The sequence below is a fragment of the Choloepus didactylus genome, chromosome 17 (genome assembly GCF_015220235.1).
Source record: "Choloepus didactylus isolate mChoDid1 chromosome 17, mChoDid1.pri, whole genome shotgun sequence".
NCBI lineage: Eukaryota > Metazoa > Chordata > Mammalia > Pilosa > Megalonychidae > Choloepus > Choloepus didactylus.
Genome location: NC_051323.1, coordinates 31,232,105 through 31,259,524, shown reverse-complemented (window position 1 = coordinate 31,259,524; position 27,420 = coordinate 31,232,105). Strand labels below are relative to the sequence as shown.

The 27,420-nt window shown below is 34.0% G+C and overlaps 2 protein-coding genes across 9 annotated transcripts in view; one reads left to right on the top strand and one right to left on the bottom strand.

Moving 5' to 3' along the window:
• The window catches only part of REL (REL proto-oncogene, NF-kB subunit), a 37,489-nt gene extending 14,637 nt beyond the window's left edge, over positions 1-22,852 (top strand). For 2 of the 3 annotated variants that reach the window (XM_037807339.1, XM_037807337.1), the window contains 7 exons: positions 1,491-1,582; positions 10,793-10,933; positions 12,049-12,153; positions 12,258-12,470; positions 13,562-13,630; positions 13,756-13,809; positions 14,890-22,852. In XM_037807339.1, the coding sequence (XP_037663267.1) occupies positions 1,491-1,582; positions 10,793-10,933; positions 12,049-12,153; positions 12,258-12,470; positions 13,562-13,630; positions 13,756-13,809; positions 14,890-15,674 (1,459 nt within the window). In that variant the 3' untranslated portion in view covers positions 15,675-22,852. The remainder of the gene's footprint in view (positions 1-1,490; positions 1,583-10,792; positions 10,934-12,048; positions 12,154-12,257; positions 12,471-13,561; positions 13,631-13,755; positions 13,810-14,889) is intronic. The other variant, XM_037807338.1, reaches the window with a different exon arrangement.
• Positions 22,853-24,473: 1,621 nt separating this feature from the next.
• PUS10 (pseudouridine synthase 10) overlaps positions 24,474-27,420 on the bottom strand; it is a 109,559-nt gene continuing 106,612 nt past the window's right edge. For all 6 annotated transcript variants that reach the window (XM_037807342.1, XM_037807346.1, XM_037807343.1 and 3 more), the window contains exon 18: positions 24,474-26,027. In XM_037807342.1, the coding sequence (XP_037663270.1) occupies positions 25,992-26,027 (36 nt within the window). In that variant the 3' untranslated portion in view covers positions 24,474-25,991. The remainder of the gene's footprint in view (positions 26,028-27,420) is intronic.

Here is a 27,420-nt window from a genome sequence, read left to right as displayed (position 1 = left end):
ATTTTGTCATTTGAAAGGAATGAATTCTTTTTGAACGAGTCACTTAATCTCTATGAGCTGTGGTTTCCTCATGTCAAATTTTCAAAATTCCCACTACTTTTAATATTCTGTAAATAGCAGTCAAATAAGTATTCAGATAAAACAAAATCAAGTAGTGTGTAAATATTAAAATGAAGTATTCTTTTGTCAGAGCAAGAGTGAGATCCAAGCTTAAGAATCTTTCAAAGAAGTAGAATACTTTTGAGGAAGAGGACTATAGTTTCAGGATTTCAAGAAAAGATTAAGAATTCAAGATTTACTTTCAATTATTGAAGGCAGAGGAAGGATATGTCAAAGATATTTTAGGTGCTAACAAAATCACAAGTGTGATGAATGTGAAAGGCATGAACATAAGACTGCATGAGCACAGGAGGGGTGCATGAAGCAGCTGCCTGTTACAAATTGCCATGTGAAATTTGAACAAACAGTGATGTTATTAAAATCAAGTTTTGCTTCCTTATTCACACCCACCCAACTTTAATGATGTCATGGTTTTTCCATGTGGGAGCAAGTATGACTGGTGGTGGTGGGGGAGTCCCCTCACCATGATCTGTACTGCACATATGCAAATTAGTTATATATGTAACTATTAAGAAGTTTTCCATAAATGACATTTTGAAACTTTTGTTAAATATTGTTAATACTAAACCTCTTTCTAATTTTTATAAAAACACATTTCACTATTTTCTTATAATGAATTAGTATAACTTATTATATTATGGCACAAACTATTATACTTCACTGCTAGCAGTGAAATCAGAAGTCAAAACTCAAATGTCTGTGAGACCAGGTGGGCAGCGTGAAAGAGTGGGGAGGGGCAGGTGCCAGCAAACTGGAGAGCCCAGCATCAATCAACGAGGCAACTGGTGCTCCATTCCAATGAGTGGTGTCTGGGCCACCTAATATTGTCAGACCTTAAAAATGCTTGAGAGAAGCCAGAAATCCAGATGTTTGTATGCAGCTACTCGATTTTTAAACATTAGTAGGTAACTTACACACAGTTTTTTAAACTGTAGACAACACTCTATGGGCTTAGCAAAACGTTCCTGTGGACATTTTTTTTTTTTACAGCTTCTGTTTTACATTATCAAATGTGTAGATTTTATTGATTTGATTATGAATTTGTTTGGAGGGTAAATTTAGCTTATTGGTGTTGCTTTTCTGTTACTCTTCATCTACTTTGGTATATTCAATATAGGCATATTGGTAAGGTATAATAATAAAATATTGCATGTTAAAATGATATATTTTAACAGTCCTCTTAGAAATATAAATACCCTCACATTTTTATAACAACTGGAAATACATTTCATGCTTTATTTCCACCTGCCAGTATGATGGCTTTGCAGTATTGGATATATGCTTGATTTGTGTAGTATTCACTAGTAGAACCTCAATTATATGTCTTGTGTTTATACTGCAGTTTTGAAAGTTCTATTTTTCCCTTCTAGTTTTCAAAATTTGGGTATTCGATGTGTAAAGAAAAAGGAAGTAAAAGAAGCTGTTGTTTCACGAATAAGGGCAGGAATCAATCCGTTCAGTGGTAAGTATGTTTTATATAATTACTTTTGTTATTTGGATGTTGACTTACTGGGTAAGTTACTTCTACTTGTATATTGAACCTGAGTTTTAAAACCTTTTTAGTCTTGTGTTCACTTTTCTAATTGTAGGCTTTTTACCTGTATCTGAGGAATGAAATATTTTAAAAAATACATCTCTTACACAGACAGGCTTTCTGATATCCGTGGAGAGTGTGTCATTGTTTTCTATGAGAAAACTTCAAAAATGTTCTGTCTGATTCTGTTGAATGTAGTCTTAATGCCACTTCCCAAAGACAATATACTTCCCTTTTTGAATGTTGAATAGAAGTTGTGGTTATAAGGTATTGGAGTGCTTTTAACTCAAGGGCATGTTCTGCAGCAAAAGCTTAAATTTATCCCCATGTGGGAAAAGAAGTATGGAAACATACTAGAAGCCACACAAAATATGTTTATAGTGTATTTATGCATATAGTCAGATAGTTACTCTTCAGTGGATTTTATTGGGGATCATAAAATAATATTTAGTAAGCATTTATACTTATGGCACTCTCTGGTGTGGAATATGTCACTTGTAAGCACTCTGTATTGTTTTAATAGACAAATGACTACCAAACTGTATTTGGCATCCCTATGCTACAAGAGTTTCCATTCTAACGTTTTCTGTAGCTACTTAAATATTCATAATTCAGGAATTGAATGACAATAAAATTTTCAAAGCGTTTATTTCTTTGTCATATTTAAGACATGCTTATATTGTTGATCTGTGTTTCTCCTGGAAGTATAAAAATAATTTAAGGGATATGGTAATTTAAGGAATTTAAGGAATATGGGTTTTCGTGAACTGTAAGATCTGCATCTCTTTTCTCTAAAGGTCTTTATTTTTATACTTTCTAGTATAATACTGAAAGCAAAAGTCCTCTCCTCCTTTTTAGTCTTACTTGCCAGAGGAGACTGCTCTTAAATTTGATGTATATTTTTCTAGGATTTCATTTATACGTGTATAATCCTATAGGCATACTTTTTGTTTAAATGGAATCATGCTATGCTTCCTATTCTACTTTTTACCCACTCCGAAATATATCATAAACATCTTTCCATGTTAGTACTAATAAATCTATTTTATTCTTGTAACCAATATTCCATTTTGGGGTAGACCATGATTTGTTTATCCAGTCATCTATTAATGAACATTTTTGTTTTCGTTTTATTATAAAAGCTCCATTGATTATATATTTTGAGGTCTTGTAAGATTATTTCCTTAGGATAAATTTCAGAAGTGGAAGATTTGTGGGTCAAGTGTGCTCATTTAAAGTTTTGATTCATTGCCAAATTAACAGGGCAGACTTTTAAAGAGGCCATGTAGGTCTAGATGCAGTATAAAACAGGAATAGTGCAGTATAAAACAAGGACATTATAAATAATAGCTACGATTTATTAAGCACACTTGTATTGTCAGGGAGTAAATGTTAAAATGTTTTATGCATGTTGTTTTATTTTATCGTTATAACAACGCTGCTTTACAGAAGGGAAGACCAAAGCTTTGGTTATGTAACTTTCCCAAGTCATGGAGCAAATGTAAGTGGCAGAGCTAGAATTCAAACCCTGGTCTTCTGACTCTAGAGAAAATGCAGGAAACAAGAAGCCGTCCTTGGGAATTTTTTTTTTGAGCAGTCCAAAACCAGACATGATGTTAATAACAAGTACTCTTATAGCACTTAGAATAATTCCTGGTACATGCATAGTAAGTGCTTTACGTATTTTATTTCATTCAATCCTTAAAACAACCTATGAGGAGTAAGTACCATTGTTACCTCCATTTTAGAAATGAGCAAATGAGGCACAAAAAAGTTAAACTGAGATCACTCAGCTGGTGATGGGTGGAGCTGGAATTTGAACACAGGTAGCCTTCAAAGTTCATGATCTTAACCCTTGTTCTCTGCTGCCTAGAAGAATGTAGATTTGGCATAGAACAATCCTACCAGTCGATCCTTCACAGAATTTATGTTTTTGTTGTTATTTAGTTTTTGGGTTTTTAATTTTTTTAATTCCTTTCCCTAGCCATTTTGTTAACGCTCTAATTTAGGAAATTATCATCTCATAATTTGAGTTTTAGTGGTATCCTGTTTTCTCCTCCTAGTTCTTCCCCATTAGAATAATCATCTTAGAACAGTGCTTTGGTGTATTATCCTACTCAGAAACCTGCAGTGGCTTCTTATGTCATATAGCCATCCACATGTAGCTCTAACATATCTTTTCTAACTTCTTTTTACTGCGCCTCTTCATGAACACTTCTCTATTCCAGACAAACTGTTTCGTTCTCCCACTCTGACCCATCTCAAGTCATCCTCTCCATTCTCCTACTGCCAAAGTAGGAATGTAAGCTTACATCATTATTAGCCTGGACTATTGGTGATAGCCTTTAAATTTGTAATCTTGCCTCTATTCTTTTTTTTTTTCAATTTAGTTTAATTGAGATATAGCCATATACCATACAGTCATCCATCAATCAACTGTTCACAGCACCATCATATAGTTGGGCATTCATCACCTGCATCAATTTTTGAACATTTTCCTTATACCAGAAAGAATAAAAATAAGAATAAAAAATAAAGTAAAAAAGAACCCACTAATCATTTCGCCCCTCATTCTACCCTATTTTTCATTTAGTTTTTGTTCCCATTTTTCCACTCACCCATCCATACACTGGATAAAGGGAAAGTGAGCCACAAGGTTTTCACAGTCACGCCTATCACCCCATGTAAGCTACGTAGTTATACAATCGTCTTTAAGAATCATGGTTACTGGGTTGCAGTTTGATAGTTTCAGGTATTTACTTCTAGCTATTCCAGTATTCTAAAACCTAAAAAGGGATATCTGTATAGTGCATAAGAATGCCCTCCCGAGTGACTCTCGATTCCATTTGAGATCTCTTAGTCACTGAAACTTTATTTCGTTTCATTTGCTCCCCTCCTTTGGGTCAAGAAGATTTTTCTCAATCCCATGATGCTGGGTCCAGGCTCATCCCTCCCGAGTCATATCCTGCATTGCCAGGAAGATTTACACCCCTGGGAGTCATGTCCCATGTAGTGGGTTGGGCCAGTGAATTCACTTGCCATCTTGCCTCTATTCTTGATCTCCTTCCAATCAGTTTATATACTCTGTATCCAAAATATCTTTGTAAAATCAATCTGATCATTTTAGAACTCTGCTTATTATCCTTTAGTTACTCCAAATTATCTTCAGCAGTGGTTCTTAATTTGAATGTGCATGGGAATTCCTTTGTACTTGTTCAAAATGTAGATTCCAGGCCATGCTCCCATTAATTTTATAGGAATGGTGCATGGCCTGGAAATCTGCATTTTGACAGATATCCTAGATCAGTGTTTTTTAACTTCTTTGACTATGAGCCACAGTAAGAAGTTGATTTTATTTTTAGTCTCAGTACTTAAACATGTGCAAATAGAAATAGATTATTTTAAAATATCTTTATTATATGCAGTATACTCTGTATTCTATTCCATTCCATTAAAAGAAAATGCTTATCCAACCCCCTAAATTAATTTCATGACCAGTGGATTCTAAACTATAATTTAAAAAGCTCTGCCCTAGATAGTTTTGATGCAGTTTTCATGTTGTATTATATAATTTTAATTTATGTACTTTTTCATCCAAATCCTAATCTCACTGAGGGCAGGCACTGTCTTTTCATATCTGTAACTAGTTCTTAATTTAGTTTCTGGCATATAATAAATATAGATGTTCAATAAATATGGTGAAAAAAATGAGTAAATTAATGACAGACTACTAGAACTGTTTACCTTTTGCCTGGAACATAAGCACTTAGATGTTAGCTTTTATTATTGTGTTTCAAATATAGAATTCTTTGTACATTTTTCCTTAAATGAGACATAACTCTTGAAATTGTTAATCCATGTACTGTATATTTTTGCCCTGTATTTATTTTTATTTCAGTAATGTTAACAATATTAGACTTATACATATGTCATACCTCTAGAGCTAGTAGCATATTCTAAAAACCCAATCTCTCTACTACCAAAAGGAATAGCATTATTTTCTACACACACACACACACACACACACACACACACACACTGCTCTTATGACTAAGGAATGATATTTATTTCTAAGGATAGATTAAAAATTCAACATAAAAAGGAAAGAAAACAAATGTACCTTATGCTCTTTTGATCAATTATAAACTGAAACTTTAAACCAGTTAAAGAGGAATTTAAGAGAAATTGATTGGTCTCATGCTTTTTGCTACTTTTCACATATATTAAAACTATCACCTTTCACATTATTAAAATTTGCATTTTGTATTGTAGAATTACATGTAAGAAATGAATGATCTTTTAAAGAGTAGCTATTGATTAAAAAGTCTAGAGCATACATCATCCTGAATGGGGAAGCATGAACTTGAAAGTTAGGAATGAGGGAAGGAAGCCTACTCTTACCACTTCTGTTGAGCGTTATAGTGGAGACCCTAGCCAGGGTAGTGAGACATACAAAAAAAGAAATCAGATATAAGGACTAGAAATGAGGCAATAAAACTGTCATTATTTGAAGCTGTAAATACTATTTCCTGAGAAAACCCAAAAGGATCTACGGATACATTATTAGAAATAAGTTTAGTAGAGTGAATAGATATGAAATTAATATACAAAAGTTAGTTTCATTTTTATACATCAGCAGCAAAAAACAAAAACATTTAAAGGAAATATTTTCAGAAAATATCAAAAACATAGGAATAAATCTAAATGATCAAGATTTCTTTAGGGAAAATTATAAAATTTTATTATGAGATATAGAAAACACTTAAGTAGATAGAGAGGTATTTACCATGTTCACAAATAAGGAGATTTAATATTGTAAAAGTGTTATTTCTTCCCAAATTGATACACAGATTCAATGCACTTTCAGACAAAATACCAACAAGAATTTTCACTAAAAATGTTAAGATAACTCTAAATAGGAATAGGAAGGATACTGCTATATAAAAGGAGCAGCAAGAAGAATTTCACCATATCAGATATTAGGGTTTATTATGAAGAAGTTTTTTTAAGGCAGTGTAGTATTGGAGCAAGTATAGAGAAATTGATCGGTGGGGTAGAACTGAGAGCCCAGAAACAGACGTAGGAAGATATAGGACTTTAATGTATGACAGAGGTGACATGTCAGATCAGGAGGAAATGTTTGATAATTGAAGCTGGGAAAAAAATGGTTATTTAATTAAGTTGGATTTTCTACATCATACCATATAAAGAAAGCAACTGAAGATGGATCGAACTTCAATATTTAAAACTCTCGTAGAAAATATTGGTAAATATATTTTAGTTCTTGAGGTAGAGAAAGGCAAAACTTTTTTATAAAATGATAATTTTGGTGAAATTCTTAATTTCATTTTATTATATTTTTCAATTCTGTAATTTGTTTGGTTCCATTTCTAATAGTTTCAAAATCTCCACTAAACTCTTGGTCATGTCTTTTAAGTCTTTGAATATATTAACTATACTTATTTTAAATAATGTGTCTGAAAACATCATTAATTGGATTCTTTGTGGTCTGTTTCTCTTGTCATTTTTCTTTTCTTCCTCTCTTTTGAAAATTATTTTCTTTTCTTGTATACCTGGTTATTTAAAATAGAATAGCAGACATTGTGTATGAGAAATTACAAAGATAATTAAAGTCTAAGATGATATCTCCACACAGAAGATTTTCTTCTAGCAAGTCACTAGGTGTAATAGCACTTCCAGGTCACCTAAATTCAACGAGTGATTGAGGTTATTTGAAGCCATTCTCTCTCCTTCTTGCCCCAACCACTAATCTGCTTTCTCTTGCTGTAGATTAATCTTTTCTAGAATTTCATATAAACAGCGTATATTCTTTTGTCTCTGGATTTTGCTCAGCATAATGTTTTAGAGATACATCCATGTTCGGGTGTGTGCCAGTTTGTATGTATTATGTCCCCCAAAATGCCATGTTCTTTGATACAATAATGTGGGGGCAGATGTATTAGTGTTTGTGCTGGTTTGTGTGTATTATGTTACCCAGAACGCCATTATCTTTAATGCAGTCTTGTGTGGGCAGGAAACCTATTAGTGTTGATTGGTTTGGAGACTTTTGATTGGATGTTTCCGTGGAGATGTGATGACTGAACTGTGGGCGAGATCTTTCATTGGATAATTTCCATGGAGGTGTGGCCCCACCCATTCAGCATGGGCCTTGAATAGTTTACTGGAGCACTATATAAGCTCAGACAGAAGGAGCGAGCTTTCTGTAGCCAAGAGGGACACTTTGAAGAATGCACAGTTGCTGAGAGAGGAACTGCAGTTTGCAGAGACATTTTAGAGATGGCCTTTGAAAGCAGACTTTTGCTCTGGAGAAGCTAAGAGAGGACAAATGCCCCAAGAGCAACTGAGAGTGGCATTTTGGAGAGAAGCTGAAGCCTAGAGAGGAATGTCCTGTGAGAAAGCCATTTTGAAACCAGAACTGCGGAACAGGCCAGCCACGTGCCTTCCCAGCTAACAGAGGTTTTCCGGACACCATTGGCCATCTTCCAGTGAAGGTACCCCATTGTTAATGCATTACCTTGGACACTCTATGACCTTAAGACTGTAGCTGTATAACCAAATAAACCCCCTTTTGTAAAAGCCAATCCATTTCTGGTGTTTTGCATTCCGGCAGCATTAGCAAACGAGAACAGTGTTGATTAGATTGAATCCTTTGATTGTTTCCATGGAGATGTGATTCAGTCAGCTGTGAGTGAAATGTTTGTTGGATCATTTCCATGGAGGTATTACCCCGCCCATTCAGGGTGGGTGTTAATTGGATCACTGAAGTCGTATAAAGGAGTTCATAGACAGAGGACCTCAGAGCAGCTGTGAGTAACATTTTGGAGAGCAACTGAGAGACAGATAAGATGGCCGTTGAAAGCAGACTTTTGCTCTGGAGAAGATAAGAGACAGATGCCCCAAGAACAACATTTTGAAGAACCTGCAGGAACTGATAGAAGAGCTAGAACACAACCCGGGATCAGCAGATGCCAGCCACATGTCTTCCCAGCTTAGAGAGATTTTCCTGGATGCCATTGGCCATCCCCCAGTGAAGGTACCCGATTGTTGATGCCTTACCTTGGACACTTTATGGCCTTAAGACTGTAACTGTGTAACCAGATAAACCCCCTTTTATAAAAGCCAATACGTCTCTGGTATTTTGCTTAACGGCAGCATTAGCAAACCAGAACAGGGTGTATTCATAGTTTTTTCCTTTTCATTGCTGGGTATTATTCCATTGAATGGACTATACCACAATTTGTTTATCCATTCACCTAGGTGTGTTTTTAAACTTACTGTTGGATCACTTAGCTATTTATTTATTTTTGTCTATTGATTAATAATCATCTTTGAAGTTAAGAGACATTAATATCTTGCATTCTAAAATTATAATGCTTAAAATTTGATTTTTTTAAATACAATTTTATTGAGATATATTCACATACCATACAGTCATCCAAAGTTTACAATCATTTGTTCACAGTACTGTTCTATAGTTGTGCATTCATCACCACAATTAATTTTTTAAACATTTTCGTTACCGCAGAAGAATAAGAATAAAAATTAAAGTTTTTAAAAAAGAAGACCCAAAACATCCCATCCTCCCCATCCCTCTCTATTATTCATTTAAAAAAATGATTTTTAAGGGGTAGGCCTTTCATTGCCTATATAATTGTGCCAATAGAGTGTGTTGCTATGCTGCAAGTGTTGGTATACTAATATTTTGACCTTTCAGTGTACAAATATATTCCTGTAGAATATTTCAATGCTGGGCTTAAGAATTCTGATACTGGGATAATTTTAAGTGTTGTGATAGCTATTGAGGTTGTGTGAATGTAATTTAAAGAAAAACAGTCCAAAGTTTTTGTCATTTATTAGCTATTGCGTGTAAGACTGGGAAATTTAGGTTTTAAAGTGTGTTTTCAGATTTAGTACTTCAATTTTTTTTTTATATTTTTTTATTGTGAACTATAAAATCTACAGAAAAGTGATAACTTTCAAAGTATAATTTAACAAGTAGTTAGAGGGCAAATTTCAAAAAATGTTATGGGTTATAGCTCCACAATTTCAGTTATTTCCTTATTGTGAAGTGTAACATACACAGAAATGTGATAACTTTCAAAGTATGATTTAACAAGTAAGTATAGAGCAGATTTTGAAACTGTTATATAGTACTTCAAATTTTAATGCTCTTTGTATAATAAAAATTTTTATGTGATCTAAGTATGTATATTTCATGTTTTTAAAAATATGGTTATGTTATGATTTATTACTACAGCTTAAGATATTTTTTGAAAAAGGCAATATATTCCTTTGGAAGTAGCTTTCTTTTCAAATATCTATTTAACAGACTATCATTATACATATTTTGTCATGAAGAATGAGTTTTTTATTTCTTCAGAACTGCAAAATTGTCCTACAGTAGGATTTTTTTATTTAAAAAGCAAACTCAGTTTGCACATGAAGTTCATTATGAAAACTAGCTATCTTACATCATTTAGTATCCTCTTGGTTTTCATCCCTAGGATGTTGATCCAGATTTTATTAACTGTTCCTGTGTATGTCAATTTTATACATAACATACATGAAATTTTTTAGTAGAGTTCAGTTTTTAAGAGCATAGGCTTTGGATTCAATGACCTGTGTTTGAATCCCCACCCTACCACTTATTAGCTGTTAAACTTTGGACAAATAATTTAATCTCTTTAAGATCAGTTCTTCATCTGTAAAATGGGGGTGATAATTCTTGTACAGATGTAGGAGATAATTTACATAGAGTCCTTAGTACAATGACTGGACCAAATACATATTTGTTGAATTAATGAATTCTATTCTCTGTTGTATGTAACCTGCATTCATTTCTTTAAAATTTCATTTGTTATTAATGTCAGTTTGGGATTCTACTCTAAATCCCAGAGGACAGGGAGAGTTACTTCTAGAACATGGCCGTAACTTAATAAATACTGTTATGTAGTGACCACTTGATGATGATGATTAAATAGCATTCTTGAGATTGTGTCTCTGTTTTTTTGTTAGTACAGATTTGGATGCTTCTCAAGGCTATTGGATATAATGGTAGGGAGGAGAACATAGCAGGGATTTAGTTCTGTGTGATTATTTTATATTCTTATTATTCAGTCCCTGAACAGCAGCTGCTTGATATTGAAGATTGTGATCTCAATGTGGTGAGACTGTGTTTTCAAGTTTTCCTCCCTGATGAACATGGTAATTTGACAACTGCTCTTCCTCCTGTAGTCTCTAACCCAATTTATGACAACCGTAAGTACTTTCTTTTTCTTGTATTTGTAAAGTTTAATTTTTAAAAAAGTGTTTTGGTAATTAGAAAAAGAATATGTTCATTTTAGGAGAAATTCAAATATTACAGAAATATAGAACATAGAGCAAATCTATAATCTCATTCTTCAAGATAATCACTGCCCTCAGGTGCATATTAACGACTTTCTTTCTTTTTCATACTTATAGAAGTATATTGTCATCATCCTCGTTATTCACACAATATATTTTTGGCAACTATTTAAAGAGTAATCATGACCATATTTTTAAACTTTTTTTCTTAGCAATATATCTTGAACCTCTTTCCCTTTCAGTCACCTTATTCTTTTCATTATCTGTGTATTTCATTATGTGGCTATATCATAATTTTATAAAATTATTACCTTATTACAAGATACTTGATTTGTTTCCTTCTCATTTTTTTTTTCTTTTCACTCTAACAACCTGTACTGCAATAAATATTCTTGTATGTGCACATCTTGTGCAGCTATTTCCCTACAGTGAATTTCTAGAAGTGAAAATATTGGCAAATTCTAGATTAAAGGATATGAATTTTATACTTTTAAAAGATTATGAAATTGCCCTACAAAAGGTCGTGTGTATATATACACACTTATATCTGCTTCCCCCAATAGTGTATGGCTGTGCCAATTTTGCTTGTAGAAGGATAGTAAGACATAGGCTATAAAAGTAGATCAGATTATTCTCATTGTGGAGAGGCTGGAATACCAGGGAAGGTTGTTGGAATATTATTGGCCAGATAATAATAAGTGTGAAAATTGCATTCATAAGGGTATGGTCATCATTCAAGAAGATTAATCTGGTGACAGTGTGTAGGATAATTAGAAGAGTCAGAATCTGAAAGCAAGGAAGTTTAATTAGGGGATTGGTCACTGCCTATAAATAAAATCAGATAGGGCAATGCATTTGGAATGGAAAGGGACAGACGTGGATGATTAATGTATTTAGTGTCCTTAATTTAGCTATACACTAGGACTTTTATTTGTTCTGTAAATTATTTCCCTAAAATTCTCCCCTTTAAAAAGTAATACAATATATTACCAAGGTAGCAATCCATCAAAAAAAATCTTTATATCTAGGTGCTCCTAACACCGCAGAATTAAGGATTTGTCGTGTAAACAAAAACTGTGGAAGTGTCAGAGGAGGAGATGAAATATTTCTACTCTGTGACAAAGTTCAGAAAGGTAATTATTTGTTTTGTTTCATTGAATTAAGAATATTTTTTAAATTAATAGATGCATTTTATTTTGTTTTCCCATTGTTATTTCTTTGGTTTCTCATTCACTAGATGACATAGAAGTTCGTTTTGTGTTGAACAACTGGGAAGCAAAAGGTATCTTTTCACAAGCTGATGTACACCGTCAAGTAGCCATTGTTTTCAAGACTCCACCATATTGCAAAGCTATAATGGAACCAGTAACAGTAAAAATGCAGCTGCGGAGACCATCTGACCAGGAAGTTAGTGAATCTATGGATTTTAGATACCTGCCAGATGAAAAAGGTAGGCTTTCTGGTGGTAAGATTTTATGAATGTTTTAAATTTGGTCCATAACATTTTCTTTTAGGACACATTTGAATACAATTGTGTGTTGGTCCTTGTTGTACCCTTTTTATAGATGGGAAAGTTACAGTGCAGAGGGTGATCTCTGTCTTGATCTTTACCTGACTGTTCTAGTTTGCTAATGCTGCCAGGATGCAAAACACCAGAAATGGATTGGCTTTTATAAAGGGGGTTTATTTGGTTAAACAGTTACCATAAAGTGTCCAACAACTTTATAAAGTACCCATCAACAATCGGGTACCTTCACTGAAGGATAGCCAATGGCATCTAGTAAACCTCTGTTAGCTGTGAAGGCACGTGGCTTGCGTCTGCTCCAAGTTCTGGTTTCAAAATAGCTTTCTCCCAGGACTTTCCTCTCTATACTGCAGCTTCTCTTCAAAATGTCACTCTCAGTTGCTCTTGGGGCATTTGTCCTCTCTTAGGTTCTCCAGAGCAAGAGTCTGCTTTCAATGGATCTTCAAACTGTCTCTCATCTGCAGCTTCTGTGCATTCTTCAAAGTGTCCCTCTTGACTATAGCAAGCTCCCTCCTTCTGTCTGAGCTTATACAGTGTTCTAGTAAACTAATCAAGACCCATGCTGAATGGACGGTACCACACCTCCATGGAAATTATCCATTGAAAGATCTCACCCACAGTTAAGCTATCACATCTCCACGGAAACATCCAATCAAAAGTCTCCAACCCAATCAACACCAATACGTTTGCTGCCCACGCAAGACTGCATCAAAGATAATGGCATTTTCGGGGACATAATACATCCAAACCAGCACAGTGACCTTACCACATTAGTTGACATTGTTGACTTATAGGTATTGTAAGAAACCAGGATGAATATTTTTTACACATTTACTAAGAGAAAAATCCTCTTTACTGCTCACTTGAGCCATATTCTACAACATTTATTAAATCTATATTACGTATATTTATCTAAAGTATTTTCTGAGTGTGAATAAAATGTTTATTTATTTATTAATGGAGAGGAAGCATAATCTGTGATGATTCACAAACTTTCTTTGTTCTTTTCTAACCAGATACATATGGCAATAAAGCCAAGAAGCAAAAAACAACGCTACTGTTCCAGAAACTATGGCAGGATTGTGGTAAGAACATCAGGGATTGATTTGTATTTAAATAATTTTGTTTTATTTGCTTTATTCAGTTTTTTCAAATTTTAACTTACGTTATTTTTCAAATTATATTTTGTAATGGATAAACTTTATCATAGCAGTTAATTTTCCTGAAAGACCAAGACCTGGAGAAGGACGATTCATCAAAAAAGGTATTTTTTTTTTTTGCCCTACAGTGTATTCCTTGTGGTCAGAAAGACTAGTGCTTTGCATGAAATATAGGAATTCTGTTTTTAGGAAAAAATAACTGCTTCTTTGATATTTTTGGCTCCTACGATGTTTTCATGCTTTCAGTATTGAATGAATTGAGGTCAGCTTCCAAAGGTCACTTTGGAAACATATTATATTCTTGGACTTTATTGTTTGAGAGATTATGTTTTGGTCATATAATGGCAGTTTTACAAATTACAAGGTGTTATGAAGAAATGGTTTATATCTGGCTGGCTACCTATTTTTATAAATAAAGTTTTACTGGAGCACAGCCATACTCATTTGATTATATATTGTCTGTAGTTGAGAGGTTGCTGCAGGGGCTGGATGGCCTACAAAAGCCTAAAATACTTAATATCTGGCTCTTTACAGAAAAAGTTTGCTAACCTCTGATTTATATAATTGAACTAAGAGTTAATTAGAAATATTTTTCTCCTTGCATTCTTAAAATCAGTGCTTTTACCTGGATTAGTAGGTACAGCAGTTATACAATATGGAAATAAATACACAGAATACTTAAGTTTTTTCTGAAGGGAGATTTTGTAATACCTTAGTGCTATATCTTAATATATCTTGAAAGTTACGTGGATTTTTAAATCATCCCTAATGAGTGTTTCCTCCATCCCTCTATTTTCTCCTAAAAAGTAGAGAATATGAAACAATTTTGTCTATCTGGGTTCCAATTAATTGAAATTCTGGTATTTATCTTTTACTTTTCAAAAATATCTTTAAAGGACCTCAGATGCTAGACTTTCAGTATTTAACTGGAGTAACATTATATGTTTCAAAATAACTTACCCAAATTATTTTACATGCATTTGTAAAATAGTAGATGTTACAGAATGCAGTTTGGGGCTCATGTACTAATTTTAATACTATTCACAATTTTTATTTGAAAATGTTATATCAGTTTCCTTGAAAATTTTCTTTTTCAGTATGTTTATACAATTTTAATTTAGAAATAATGGTTTTTGTAATTTTGTTTCTTTTAGTTTCATAAAAATACATTTTTCCCTCCACAGAATCAAACTTATTTTCCCAAGGTGCAGTTTTGACAGAAACGTCCAGGCCTTCAGGAATTTCAAGTCAAGTAGAATCCTACTATTCCCCACCTGTGTCCATCACAAGGGCATTGTCACATCATGCTTCAGTCATACCCTCAGTGGTGCCTCAGCCTTCTTCAAGCTGGTCATCAGTCGCCCACTCCACCTCACACTCAGTCAGTACAAATCCACTGAATAGTTTTTCAACAGGGACACTTTCCTCTAATTCACAAGGTATTCCACCATTCCTGAAAATACCTGTTGGGAGTGAACTAAATGCTTCTAATGCTTGCATTTTTAACAATACTAATGAAATAGGCAGAATGGAATCATCATCCATGTCACCAGCTGACTTATATGGTATTCCTGATGCCAACGTGCTGCCTAATTGCCCTGTGAATATGATGACACCCAGTAATGACAGCATGAGGGAGACTGATAATTCGAGACTTGTGAGCATGAATCTTGAAAACTCCTCATGTAATTCATTGTTAGAGCCAGGAGACTTGAGACAGCTTCATCCGATGTCTTCTTCCAGTATGTCAGCAGGCTCCAGTTCCAGTACTGCTGCTTTTGTTTCACAGTCAGATGCATTTGAGGGATCAGCCTTCAGTTGTGCAGATAACAGCATGATAAATGAGTCGGGACCATCGAACAGTACTAATCCAAACAATCATGGTTTTGTTCAAAGTAGTCAATATTCAAGTATTGGCACTATGCAAAATGAGCAGCTGAGTGACCCATTTGCCTATGAATACTTTTAAATATAATTCCCAAGATTTAAATCCTTTTACATGTTTTCAGTCATTTTAGTATTACCTGTTAGGATGCAGCATTTTATATTTGACCAAGATGATAATATAGTCAGATATTCAAAGGGTTTTTGTTTTGTTTTTATTTTGTTTTTGAGAGGTGATAGTCCAAAAATTTCTTTTTCAGAGAAGAGTATAAAACTTTGGGTACATAGAATATAAAATTAAGAACTGTCATAAAAAGAAAATTCAGAAAGAGAATCCTAAAAGGGCTTTACTGTTTCTTCTTTTGAAACACGTGACTGATACTGTGTGTGGTGTGTTGTACCACATTTCTCAGGATGGACTCTGAGGAGAACATTAGAGCAAAGCTCCAGTTTTTCCAAATATGCTTTTATACTTCTTTTATAATGTATTAATGCATTCTTAGGTAAATGAATTAACTGATATTTGCTTTCAAGCAAATTTAAGGTAAAACCTGTAATGGCTATGTCATTGTAAAAATAAATTCTGTATTATTTTTGAGGCCCATGGGCCAAGGTGACCCCTAAGGGGTTTTCGGAGGCTTCTTGGAGTTTCTTAGATTTATGTGTAAATCAAAACTTCTCTAAAATGCTAAGTTGGACAGAAGGCAGTTGAAGTGAACTTTCAAGATATAGAAGGTTCTCTACATTTTGGACTATTTAAATCCAGACTTCTAAAATTGCTTATGATTTTTAAGGGGAAGATGTTTCCTTGGACCTCTTTCTTCTATGTCCTTACTCTGTGATCTCATCCAGTTTCATGGCTTTGACAATTGTCTATATGCTGTGAACTCCCAAATTTTATCTCTAGCTACTACAGAACTCCAGACTTTGTCTCACATGTGAAAAACTGCCTGTTTGACATCTCTACCTAGATATTTAATAAAGCTCAAATGCAGCATAACCAAAACTGAATTCCTGATCTTCCCTCCCAAACTTGCTTTTCCAGTCTTCCCAACTCAGTAAATGGCAATGCCATGCTTCCAGTTGCTCAGACCAAGAACCTTGGGGTCATCCTTGATTCTTTTTTTTTTTTTTTTTAATCCTCTGCGCAATTCATCAGCAAATCTGCTAGGCCCTACCTTTGGAATATATCCAAAGCTTACCACCTCTTTTGTTCTCTACTGTTAATACCCTGTTCCAAGCCCCTGTCATCTCTTGCCCGAATCGAAGCCATAGCCTCTTAAATCCTCCTTACACCCTTGTGCCCCTACAGTCTGTTCTCCAAAAGTAGCTGGAGTAATTATTTTTGAAACAAGTCAAATCATATCGTTCATTTGCTCAAAACCATCCAGTGGCTCCCCATTTCATTCAGAGCGAAGGCCAAAGTCCTTAAAATTAGCAGGTCAATACTCGCCTTTCCTATCTCACCTACTACAATTATTCCCCTGCTCATTTAACTCCAGGCACTCTGGCCTCAGAGCTCCTCCTCAGAAACACCCAGCATGCTCCTGCCTCAGACCCTTTGTGCCTGGAGTGCCCACTGCCTCCAGCGCTCTTTCCCCAGATATAGTATAGCCCACTCTGACACCCTTCAGGTCTCACTCACCTGGTCACAGCCTTCCTTGACTATCGCGCATGATAGCAATCCCTGCATGTCTGCACTCCCTGTCTCCCTGCTTTATTTTTGTCCGTAGCTTATGACAATCAGACTTTACTAAGCATTTTGCTTTGTTTACTGTTTGTTTTCCTGTACTAGAATATAAGCTCCATAAGGGAAGACATTTTTATCTCTTTTGTTTACTGCTGTATCTGGTAGTATCTAGAACAGTGTCTGCCTCATAGTAAGCACAGTAAATATTTATTGAACATTCAAACTACTGTCATAGAATTTCGTTTCTTGGAAAAAGAATTGTTTTAATTATTAGGTGTTTATGTTTTTTATAATTCTGTTTAATGTGGCATTGGGTTTATATCAGAATTATGTGCGTTCAAGTCCAGGATTAATAATGTTAATACAAGCTGCCTGAAAGCAAGTAATCCCAGTGGCAAAATGCTGGTAGAATTTGGGCCATAATCCTTATTGCCAATGGAATTGTCATGATGCTAAGTAACTAACTTACTAAACTAGTTTATCTTACAACAGAACCTACCCTAATATTGAACATACACCTAACTAGAAACAATGTGCCATTTCATTTATACAGTATACAGCCAAACCATAACTTAACTGGAACATTTAAAAACTAGCCAGTCCAGTTAAAATGGGGAATATGTGATTGCCTTCTAAGTAAAAATAAAAATTCTGAGTTGATCGATACTGGAAAATTGGAAGAAGAGCAAGCAGGAAGATGAGCTCATCTCTAGTTCTTAAACATGGTATCCAGATTGATAAGACATGGGGCCAGGATAGTTCAGGAAGCAAAAGATTCAAGACACCTAACTCAGTACCATTAATATTTATCAGAAATGATGATTTCAAAAGAAAAATACTTATATAATACTAAAATATCATAAGAGCATATTATTATGTGCAGCACATATATGTATAATAATATTAGTAGAACTTACAAAGGAAAAAGAAAAACCTGAAGGCACAATTTCTTTCCTGTCTAAGATATGAACCCAGGATATCTCCAGATGGTGGTTGATGAGTGGTGGGCTTTTTTTTTTTTTTTTTTTAATTCAGAATTCTATAATTAGCATTGGTCCACTTAAACTAATACTATTGGAATATCTAAATGGATTTTTTAAGTTAAGTAAGCAATTGGCTTGTTTTGCAGTTTTTTTCTGTGTAAGCTGAACTAATGTATGGTTCACATCTATGTTTAGAGTATTTCCAGTGGATTTTTTTTTTTTCCATTTTTCAGGTGCAATTTACTGATCATAGAATTTATTTCAGAATTTTAAGAGAATTTGGCAATCTGCTACCCTTCTGTCTCTACTTAAATGTATACCTTCACCTTACTTATAATACCCCACTTTCAGTTTGTCGGGAAAAGGTGTCCTGCTTCCTTTCTAAAGTCTACTTGTTCACTGGATCGTTCCTCTTTTCTCTCTTGTCCTGTGTTTCCTGTATCTTCACATCACTATTTAGTGCTTCTTTTCTTTGTATTACCATGGTAAGCTTCTTCTCTAGTCTAAAGAGAAAGAAAATAATAATAATCCTTTCCTACCACCGTTGTGTTCCCTCCCTTCATATCCAGAGTTCTGAAATGCTCTCAGCCTCCATTTCCTCACTTCTCCATCATTCCTTAGTCTATTGATTTCTGTCTTTAGCACCTGTTTTCTTAGAATATTCTGGAAAAGGTGACCAAACGCCTACCGTTGTCAAACTGTGTGTCTTTTTGAGTCCTCACCCTGACTTACCTTTCCTTAACCTTCTATCCTATCAGCCATTCCTTCCTTGGATACTCTTCCTGGATTTCTGTGGTAGACTTTCATTTTTTTCCAGGGTCTTAACCTTAGCCATCAGTTGGTGCTATTTTTCCCTCTGGGCACACTCATCAATGCCCACAGCTTCAACTTTCTCCACACTACCTAAATGCCTTTGTAAACTGGCTCTTCCTCTTGCATACTCTACTTCCATTAATGGCATTACCACCACCACCCCCGACATATTTAATAGGAATCTCAAAGTCATATTTTATTCTTTCTCTTACCCACTCTCATACTTAAGCATCAAGTCCTTTTGATCCTCCTCTTCAAAAATCTCTTGTCTGTCCCTTCTCCATTCCTGGTGGGCTCTTAGTACAGGCCTACATTCTTTTTTTCCTCAACAAGAATCTTTTCCATGTCCCAGTTAAAAATACCCCAGACCCCTTTGTGTGCAGTTACATAGTTAGAATTCCTTGAAAAAAACATTCTCTTTCATTTCTTCATGCCTTTAACATGTTACCCACTCTGCCTCTGGCTTTTCTACAACTAAGACACTCATCCTTTAAGACTGGGCTTCTCCTCTTTGAAGCCTGGTTCCGCCTCCCTAGTAGAGGTGCAGTTTCTACATGTCTCCATTACAGAACTCCTCTTACTGTACTATAGTCATTTAAGTGTTTTTGTCTCATTCTTCTTTGTGCTTCCAGCACTTAGCATAGTTCTTGACACATAGGTGGTGCTGAATAAATGGTATTTATTATTAGAGAGGCAAAGGTGGAACTGACAGGAATGATGATAAAAATGTCAACAGGGATATGGTTTTTAAAGGGAAAGGTACTTAACCTGGCAGGAAAAGCAGGATATCAAGATTATGTCAGTATATAAAATACAGTTCTCTTCCTTTACCCTCCGCCTTTCTTTTCTTTACAAATCCTCCCATAGCCCTTTGAGATTGAAAACAGCTCTGTTGAGAATAGTAGTATCAATTGTATTAAGGAGAAATTCTAAAATTATTAGGATTATTTCATATCCCTGACATTGCTACTTCTCTCCACTATATATGGCAGATTTAATCAGAAGTCTCTCTCTTTGCATTTGTCTGCACCTTACCCTGGCACAGACACTCCAGTGTTCAATCACATATCATTTTTTTTAACTATCTAATGTATGAAGCACCATGTGAAGTGCTGGAAAAGGGTACAGGGGTGAATGAGACAAAACTCTAACTTTCAAAGATGTTACTCTTTTTCTCTGGATGTTAGTTGTTTTCTTTGGAGGGATAATGTATATACAGTAAAATATATAAAGTACACTCATTTTGAGTGTACTACTTGATGAATTTTTCATATGTAAATAGCCAGATAACCATGTTTGGGACATTTCCAACACACCAAAAGTTTCATGCCCCTTCCCAATCTGTACCTACTCCTCAAAACTACTATTCTGACTTCTGTCATCAAAATCTATTTTAATTCCCTTTCAAATTGATAAGTGGTCCTCTAAGCACAACCTTAGTGGACAAAACAGCTGAGTCATCAATTTCTAACTTAATACTTCAGGAAAACTAAATATATTTTCCATTTTAAGAGATTTGGAATTATTGATCCTGGCTGCCTAGTAGCATCAAAATATCTTATATATTGAATTATTGAGAGGTGAAAGAAATTACCACATGCTGTTAAATAGCATAAAGAATTGGAAAGAATAGGGAATTCTTAGTCACAAGATCTGAGTTTGAATGTTCAGCCCTGCCACTTAAAAAAGTTATGCAATCTTTAGCAAATCACACCTTCTGTAAGGTCTTATCTCTTCAGATATGAAATGCAGATAATTCTCAGCCTACCTACCTCACAGGATGTGTTATATTAAAATAATGCATAAAAAGAAACACTGTAAATTGTATAATGCTAGTCAAAAATTGTTAATAAGCCAACATCTGTTTCTATCCTGTAGTCCTAATTAATCTCTAATCCAAATACTCCTCAGTTGTCTAATACTCTGCAGAGTTAGAAAAATCTATATGGATTAGACAGATTCTTTAGTAAGAATCCTGAGGTTGGTTTCTCCTTAGGGGACTAGCTGTTGCCCAGATCTGGAGAACCTTCTTTTGGTCTTAACTCTTTCTGGAACCATTTCCTGTTGTTTAGCAAAGATAAGGTCATTTACTAATGATTTCCAATTCTGCAATTCTATGACTTAATTTCTTTGCCATAATTGTGTACAAACTGTTAGTAGTTTGACTGTCTTCCTAAAAGTGAGTTCCATCATAGCTAATAAACTTGCCATTGAAAGATTTCTGATGTGTTTTGTTTATAGAGGTTAAGTATAAAATGGAGAAAATTAGGAAGCTTGCTTTATCTATCACGTGATAGAAAATTTCCTGCTATTTATTCACGTGTTAAGGCCAGGAGTAGGTAGCTAATTGGAGATAAATATATGGGTTGTCTGTATCCTGTTTTATGCCTTCGTTTGCCCAAGACTTAGTCAAATTAATATTTTAACAAATACATGTTAGCAGAGTTTAAAAAGCACAAACTTAGCAGCAAATAAAGCTGATCTCAAAAGTGATCATGCCTGTCATTTTTTTTGATGCATACAAAAGCAGACCAAAAATAAAAAAAAAAAAAAAATCATGGCCCCATCATCCCCCTTAATAAACAAAATTCAGATATAATTAAAAAAAAATCTTTGTTTATTCTAAATGTCTTACAACTTCAGAAGAAATACCATTCAGCAAGTATTTATTTAAAGGGGTAGAAGTTATCATACTTCAGTATTCTTATCACTTGTTTCCACAACTTCAGTTACTATTGGGTTTTCAAAAACTTAAAGAATTACAGATAAAATTCATTAAACATCTGTATTTATACAATAATATGTAATTGATACAAGATGTTGGTTTTTCAATAAATTGAATTTTCAGGGATATCAGCAGGTAAAATATAAATTTTTGGTGAAAGTATTTATCAAACATTTGTCTCTTCTTAAAGTGTTATCTAATGAAACATTGTGGTTTTTCATAAATTATGGATATGGTTGGAGTATTTTGGGATCCAGTTGAGATTCAATCTCATGAGACATCATTGGTGACAAACGATTTTTATTGGGTAATTAGATAATGTAGTTCACTGTTGTAGAATTCAGGTAGCTTTATGATGAGATGGAAAGGAAAACACAAGCAAAGCTTTTGAGTAGTGAGCACTCTTACATGCATGGTTCAGACCAGATGAACACTTGAGAGACGACTTCTGTTTTAAAGAATGCACTTGAAAAAAACCGTTGACGAGGATGAATCCCGATTCCAGCAGAATGGCAATAGCCTATTTTGTGACTGTTGTATTTTTATATGCTTTATGACTGGAGTGAATTTGGAGGCACTGACAAAGTAATTTTTAAAAGTTCTCAGGTACTGTTCAATTATATAATGGTAAGGTTTGCATCAAGACGCTATTGTTTTTACGATGTCAAAATGCCTTTTATTGTACAGAATATTTTATTACCTTTGTAATATCTTTGTATACAGTGATTTTCTTGCTAATATAATAAATGGTAAAAATTCTAAAACTTTACTAAAATGTTGCTATTTGACTTTTAAAATATAAAAATATCAACCATGTTTTCTTTTATATATACAGTATATGGCACTTTACTGGGAAAGGTAACTTTAGTTGCTTAGGAACTTAGGCACTTTTATGTAATGCTATGGCTGAATATATTTGCATATGTATCTTTGTCCTTTGAAATGATAATTTTGTGTAATACTGAAATGCCTTTTTAAAAGATTTTCATTTTCTGCCTTCCTGACTTCTTTAGTGTCTTCCTCCCTTCCTGAATAAATCAGTTCAAAAGGCATTTGCTTGGTGTGAGCAAGGTAGTGGGGAGATATTGGCACAGGGGGTGATGGTGGTGGCCCAGTGTGGCATAACAGTATGGAGCCTGAGGCGTGAATTGTCCAGATCTTGTTTTCTAAATACCATTATCCACTAAAAGGAACCAGAGTTTCTTAGAGATATAGCCCACTCCAAGACTGGTGCCAGGAAAATATAAGACAAGCCGGAAATATCTTTTTTGTCTTAGAAAGTAAGAACATGCTAAAGAATGATGGGGATCAAAACGACACCGGGTACCAGCTTGAAGAGGCTCCCAGTGGCCAGATCTTGAACACTTTGAACATCAGAATAAATAATGATAGTAACAGATTATAACCTATCGAATAAAATAGGAAGCTGCAGGTCTACAGTGATAAAAATAAATAAATAAATGGGAAAGAAGGAAAAGCTCTACCTGTCAGTGGAATGCTAACCAATATATATAGAAGGAATGATGGAAATTAAAAGCTCACTATTTGACAATCACTGTGGTTAATAATTGATTCAGGCAAAAATCATCAATGGATGGTAAAACTAGTAATTGAAAGTTTGATGATCTCCCTACAAGATACTTATTAATTACAAAGGGGAAAAAAGAATAACTATAAAGTGGAGAAGTTCAGCAGATACTACTTTAATCAGTTGATCAAAGCCCAATTACCAGTAACTGGACAAATCAAAATTGTGTGACACCTGATAAGATGTACAACCTGAATGTATGTTAGAATTACACACTAATGTTTTGGGATGATGGGGTTTCACTGGCTCAATGGTTCAGGGAAAAAAGCTTCTTTGTACTTTTCTTGTAACTTTCCTGTATAAGTTTGAAATTATTTCAAAATGAAAAAAACATGTTTAAACTATTGCCATAAAAGTAATATATTTATTTCATAGTAGAATGGTACATTTAAAAAAAACTCACTTACATTAAATTTCATTCTCTTATGTAGACTTAAAAAATCAAAGAATAAAGCTCCAAAAGGAAATATCTATAAAGTAAGATGCTTTATCTCTTAGGAAATGGAAATTTAACTTCTAAATTTATTTCACGTAATTTGCAAATGTAGGCAGTTATCTTACTTGGTAATTTTTCATTTTACTAGCTTGATTTTTTCTTGGCTTTTCCAGGTATTCAGAGTTGATGTTTTTCCAATAATAAATCACAGACTATATTTTGGACAAAGACTGTCAAAGTGTTAGTAAAAGACTGCTAATTTAAACAAAGCTGAAAAAGGAAATCATAAAACTAATTAAAAGCATTTTTATATAGGCAAAAGTGAAATGGATAGTACTCATTACTTGATGTTTCCAATTGTGCATAAAGCTAAGATACTAATTTTTAACAACCAGTGTCATAACTATATGAACATTTTTATTTACTTCATGTTTACTCTTTGCTTGAAAGTATATATAATTAATTAAATGTAAGAAATAGAAGTCTTCTAACTTATGTTTGCTCAGGAAGTTCTTGATTCTTCCATTTTGCACTCCATTGGATTCAGAGATGGACGAATAAGAAATTTGCAAAAGACTATCTTACGAATTATTAAAATCTCTTGAAGCAAAATTTCCTCAGAAACTGAAAAACATTCACACAGAAGTTCTTGCCTTTTAATCAAAAGTTTATTTCTGTTTCACTTTATCATTTTCTGGTATTGAAAATTCAGTTACTCACATATAAAACATAGTTTCAAAGTGCTAGACTGACATTTTCATGTCAATTAAATTAACAGTCTTAACCATTTTCCTGATTTCTAAAGTGAATAATACGTCTGAGTATCTATGTAGAGATGGGAAACAGTGAGTAATGTAATACTGTTCAAGTCACAAGCGTTGTATAACAAGCTCAAATGTTTAACTCAGGGTGGTAGAAATTATACTTCAATTTAAAATTTTAATGAGACTCCTTTCTGAAACTTTTGTCTTACTGACCCATCCGTGTTCTTTAGGTTTGGCTTACTTAATCTGCCAAATCTGTTTTTTCTATTCAAAATATCAACTGATAATTTACAAATAGTAGTTATATGAGACTGTATGAAATATACTTGGGCTATTTTTTGGTAAGCTCGATTTGGTACCTAAATTCCAAAATCATTTAAAATTCATGATTATGTGAGTTTAAATAGCATCCTTAGTGCCTCCTTCAAATCTTGGTGCCTAATAATAGGGTTTTTCCCTAGAGACTTTGGTAGTAGCCCTAGATACAGAAGCAAGTAACAATTTTACTCAAGTCATTTAACTTACGTTCTTTGGTTTCCATATTTGTAAAATGGAGATAATACTCATCCTATTTACCTTATTTAGATGTTTGATATGGGATAATATATTAATTCATTCTGAAATAATACTGTTTACCTTTCTTTAGCAATCTCAGTTTTTCAAAATCTTATCCCTGAAATTCAAGTTATGTTAAATAGTAGTAGGCACTTGTGTCTCCTTATTTAAGACTTAGGAAATTCTCTTACAGTATGCCTCAGTTCCTAGAATTTCACTTTCCCTCCGTAAGAAATATATTGACAATTTGAGGTTGTCAAAATAGTAACTTAAAGTCCTTAAAATTTGTGACAAATGATACCCAAAGCTAAATTTTTTTTTTTTTTTTTTTTTTTTTTTTGTAATAGCTTGAGGCTTACTTGGAAAAGTATTAATTACCTCAAAGTTGAATTTGGTAACTTAGACTATTATAGGGTACTGTGCTGCATAAATCTAGATACAACTTTTATCAGATAGTTTTAAAAATCTGGAACATGATTTTAAAGGTGGTATGTCTTTTGTGGAAGGAAATCTTGCTGGTAGAAATTACAGCTTTCCGATTAACATAGAATGATTCTTGTTTGCTTAACCCTCTAAACAAGAGAACTAAGGAAGAATGGTTTCATTTCATCTTTTGGTTTGTGGGGGGGAAGGGGAATGAGAAAAATCATAAAGCTATCTTTAGAACAATGTAACACAAAATATAGACATATATAGAACCTGAGATGTTATAGCAAATAAAAACAACATAGATCAACATGATCCAAGTGGTTTCCAATGGATAAACAGCCATTTTACAGTGTATGCTGAATGAATGTCCACATGATGCCAGGAAAACCCTACTCTTTGTCTCCAAATTTGAAAACTAGTCAGTCCAGCGCAGGGGGCCAGTCTACATCTACAGACTAGAAGGAAGAAAACAAGTGATTAAAACAAGATATTATTCTAGTAAGCACTTGCTGTTAATGCTTCATAAATTTAATAGTTTTAATGTAAGCAGCATTTGAACAAATGAGTTACCAAATACCAGAATTTAACACTCTAAAGGCTACTCTAGAGATGCTTATGCCTGAGGTCTGTCCCAGAATTAACTGAGTAGAAGTATTTGGTTGCTCAGCTGATTATTAATTGTGCCTCTTGACTGAGAAGAGAACAGAGTAAGGTTAAATTTTATTTATGGATAAAGTAGCAAAAAAATTCAGGTGGAAACACCAACTTTCCCTCAGAATTCTCAAAGAGCCACTTTTATTCTGATCATGTTTATTCTCCCATCTTGCCCTTAAATAGTCTATAAACTTAGAGTCTTGCTTGTAACATAGCTGCTAAATGTGAAATAAGTGAATAATGAGAGATCACTTGGAGTTAGAAAAGGATTAAAAAGATCTTTCTATTTTCTTCAGCATAATTTTTGTTTCTTTTGAAATCCAGTTTATCTAACTCTACTTACCCTGGTTTGTATCTTTCACAACAAAACCTTGATCTTCAAGTCATAATGAAATTACAGTAAACAAATTATTTTTGTCTCCATGTAAACAGTAACATTCCAGGTCTTAGAAGTATCAAAGTACACCTTGTCTTAACTACCCAAGGGGCCTATTTTAGAAGAACATTTAAAAAATAATAATTCCACTGTACAATGGTGTTTTTAACATTTAAAGTTTAAGACCTGAAATGACTTACTAAAAATAGTTTATTAATTCATGAGTCACTTCACATACCAGATTCAGAAAAATTTTATTAGAAAAGTCAAAACAACTAGTGCATATATATGTATGGATAAGTGTCTGTGTGTATATGTTTTTTTTTTTTATACAAATCTCAAGAAAATGTTTTGGTTATGTTTCAGAATGGCAATATACCAAACACCACGTGTAAATAAATGGGTGGTTTCTCACGTCTGAAAATGAAACATTACTGATCATAATCTTGTGGGGAGGGGGGTGTTGCGGGCAGGGGAGGCTAGACGTGTTTGTTTAAAAAGCTCCACAGGTGATTCAGATAGATGATCAGAGTTGAGAAACACTGGCCTTGTGACTGTTTGATATTACTAAGTTGCTCTAAGAATTAAAGAAGATGAATGCAGTTGGAGGATGCTCTTTAACAGAAGGTGGTTTTCCTCAAAATGATAGTCTCACCAAGGAGGCTCTCTGCAACCTTGAAGATGCTCTCACTGACTATACTGTAGGAGTCGCATAAGATGTGATCTGAAAGCACTCAAGAATTAATTGCTGGTAAAGTAATAATACTCCAATGTTCATTTGATTATAGATGTTTTCACAGTGGGGAACTGTACTCACT